We start from the raw sequence: 1,889 nt of genomic DNA, 5'->3' as shown, positions 1-1,889 counted from the left end.
GGGGCAGAGAAGCAGCTCCAGGCAGGGGCAGCTCCTGGCAGCCCAGACACAGGCAGGGACAGAGGGAGCTGCTGCCAGACATGCCCGGGCAGGGGGGATCCCGGCACCTCCTCCCACCCCCTGAACTTCAGACAACTTCTCCGCAGCAAGCCTCTGCTCTCCTCTCCCGCCCGCCCCACAGCCACAGGGTCCAGAGCCCGAGATGCCTTCTCGGCAGCTGCACCTCCAGTCCAGGAGAAGTGTTTGTGTCCTATAAGTGATGCACAACATAAAAGCAAGTGCCCTTCAGTGTCTCTGTCTGGAGACACTGTCACTGAGGAGAAGGATTCACTGCACGCCTGTCTGACTCCCTCTCCTCGCTTCCTTTTTTCAGAGCACAGGCGCATTTCTCCTCGTTTCCCCACCCCTCTGTTGAACCCTGCATCTCAGGAGTTTGGGAGGGGTTGCGGGTCAGCTTCTCTACTGTCTCTGACTCTGGGAGTCCTGCCCCAGAGCTGTCCTCGTGGAAAGGAGGTGTTGAAGCAGTATTTTAATCGATCAGGGAGCGTGTCATTGAGTTTGTGGGGTTGAGAATGAGCTGGGTCATTCCTCATTCAGCTGTGGGAGGGGGATTTCTGTGAGGAATGGCATTGGGATTTCCTCAGAGAAGTCTCTCCCAGTTTATGACTGCCTTTTCCTCCTTGGACAGGTCCCCCTGCCCAGAGGCAGCAAATGTCCAACAGCAGCTCCATCACCCACTTCCTCCTCCTGGCATTCGCAGACACACGGGAGCTGCAGCTCTTGACCTTCGGGCTCTTCCTGGGCATCTACCTGGCTGCCCTCCTGGGAAACGGCCTCATCATCACTGCCATCGCTTGCGACCACCGCCTCCACATCCCCATGTACTTCTTCCTCCTCAACCTCTCTATTCTTGACGTGGGCTGCATCTCCACCATTGTCCCCAAAGCCATGGCCAATTCCCTCTGGAACACCCAGGATATCTCTTACTCTGGCTGTGCTGTCCAGCTCTTTTTCTTTTCCTTTTTTATGTCAACAGAGTGTTTTCTCCTCACCATCATGGCCTATGACCGCTACGTCTCCATCTGCCATCCCCTGCACTACGGGACCCTCCTGGGCAGCAGAGCTTGTGTCCGCATGGCAGCAGCTGCCTGGGGCAGTGGGTTCCTCAATTCTCTCCTGCACACGGCCAATACATTTTCACTGCCCCTCTGCCAGGGCAATGCCCTGCACCAGTTCTTCTGTGAAATCCCCCACATCCTCAAGCTCGCCTGCACACACTCCTACGACAGGGAAGTTGGACTTCTTGTGGTTAGTGCCTGTTTAGCCTTTGGGTGTTTTGTTTTCATTGTGCTGTCCTATGTGCAGATCCTGAGGGTGGTGCTGAGGATCCCCTCGGAGCAGGGACGGCACAAAGCCTTTTCCACATGCCTCCCTCACCTGGCCGTGGTATCCCTCTTTATCAGTACTGGAGTGTTTGCCCACCTGAAGCCCCCCTCCATCTCTTCCCCATCTCTGGACCCAGTGGTGGCAGTGTTGTACTCGGTGGTTCCTCCAGCAGTGAACCCCCTCATCTACAGCATGAGGAACCAGGAGCTTAAGGATGCCCTGTGGAAACAGGCCCAATGGACACTGTTTCACCGACAATAACCTGCCACCCCTTCTCTGCACATTGCCCAGGGTTTATCTTAGGCTGTGATTATGCTTTTTTCTCTTGTGATAATCCTGCTTATAGATAATTTTCTGAGTTTACGCTGCTTGTCTTGAGGCTTGATCCTACTGTGTCTGACCCTTGCACAACACTGTGTCAGGTGTGGCCTGACAGATAACAGCTCTTCAATAAAAGGGCACCTCCCAAGTGCAGTGCCTGAAAGATGGGCTGTTCCTCCAAA

General features: G+C 54.9%; 1 protein-coding gene across 1 annotated transcript; it reads left to right on the top strand.

The window, feature by feature from the left end:
• Nucleotides 1-711: 711 nt before the first annotated feature.
• Nucleotides 712-1,647, top strand: LOC309684334 (olfactory receptor 14I1-like; the record flags this gene model as incomplete). Its single annotated transcript, XM_082500266.1, has 1 exon — nucleotides 712-1,647. The coding sequence occupies one exon, from the start codon at nucleotides 712-714 to the stop codon at nucleotides 1,645-1,647; it is 936 nt and encodes a 311-aa protein (XP_082356392.1).
• Between the last annotated feature and the right edge of the window lie 242 nt (nucleotides 1,648-1,889).

Source organism: Vanellus vanellus (genome assembly GCF_965231255.1).
Source record: "Vanellus vanellus genome assembly, contig: HAP1_SCAFFOLD_53, whole genome shotgun sequence".
Classification (NCBI taxonomy): domain Eukaryota; kingdom Metazoa; phylum Chordata; class Aves; order Charadriiformes; family Charadriidae; genus Vanellus; species Vanellus vanellus.
Note: the sequence above shows the minus strand (reverse complement) of the source record. Positions and strands in the feature narration are given on the sequence as shown.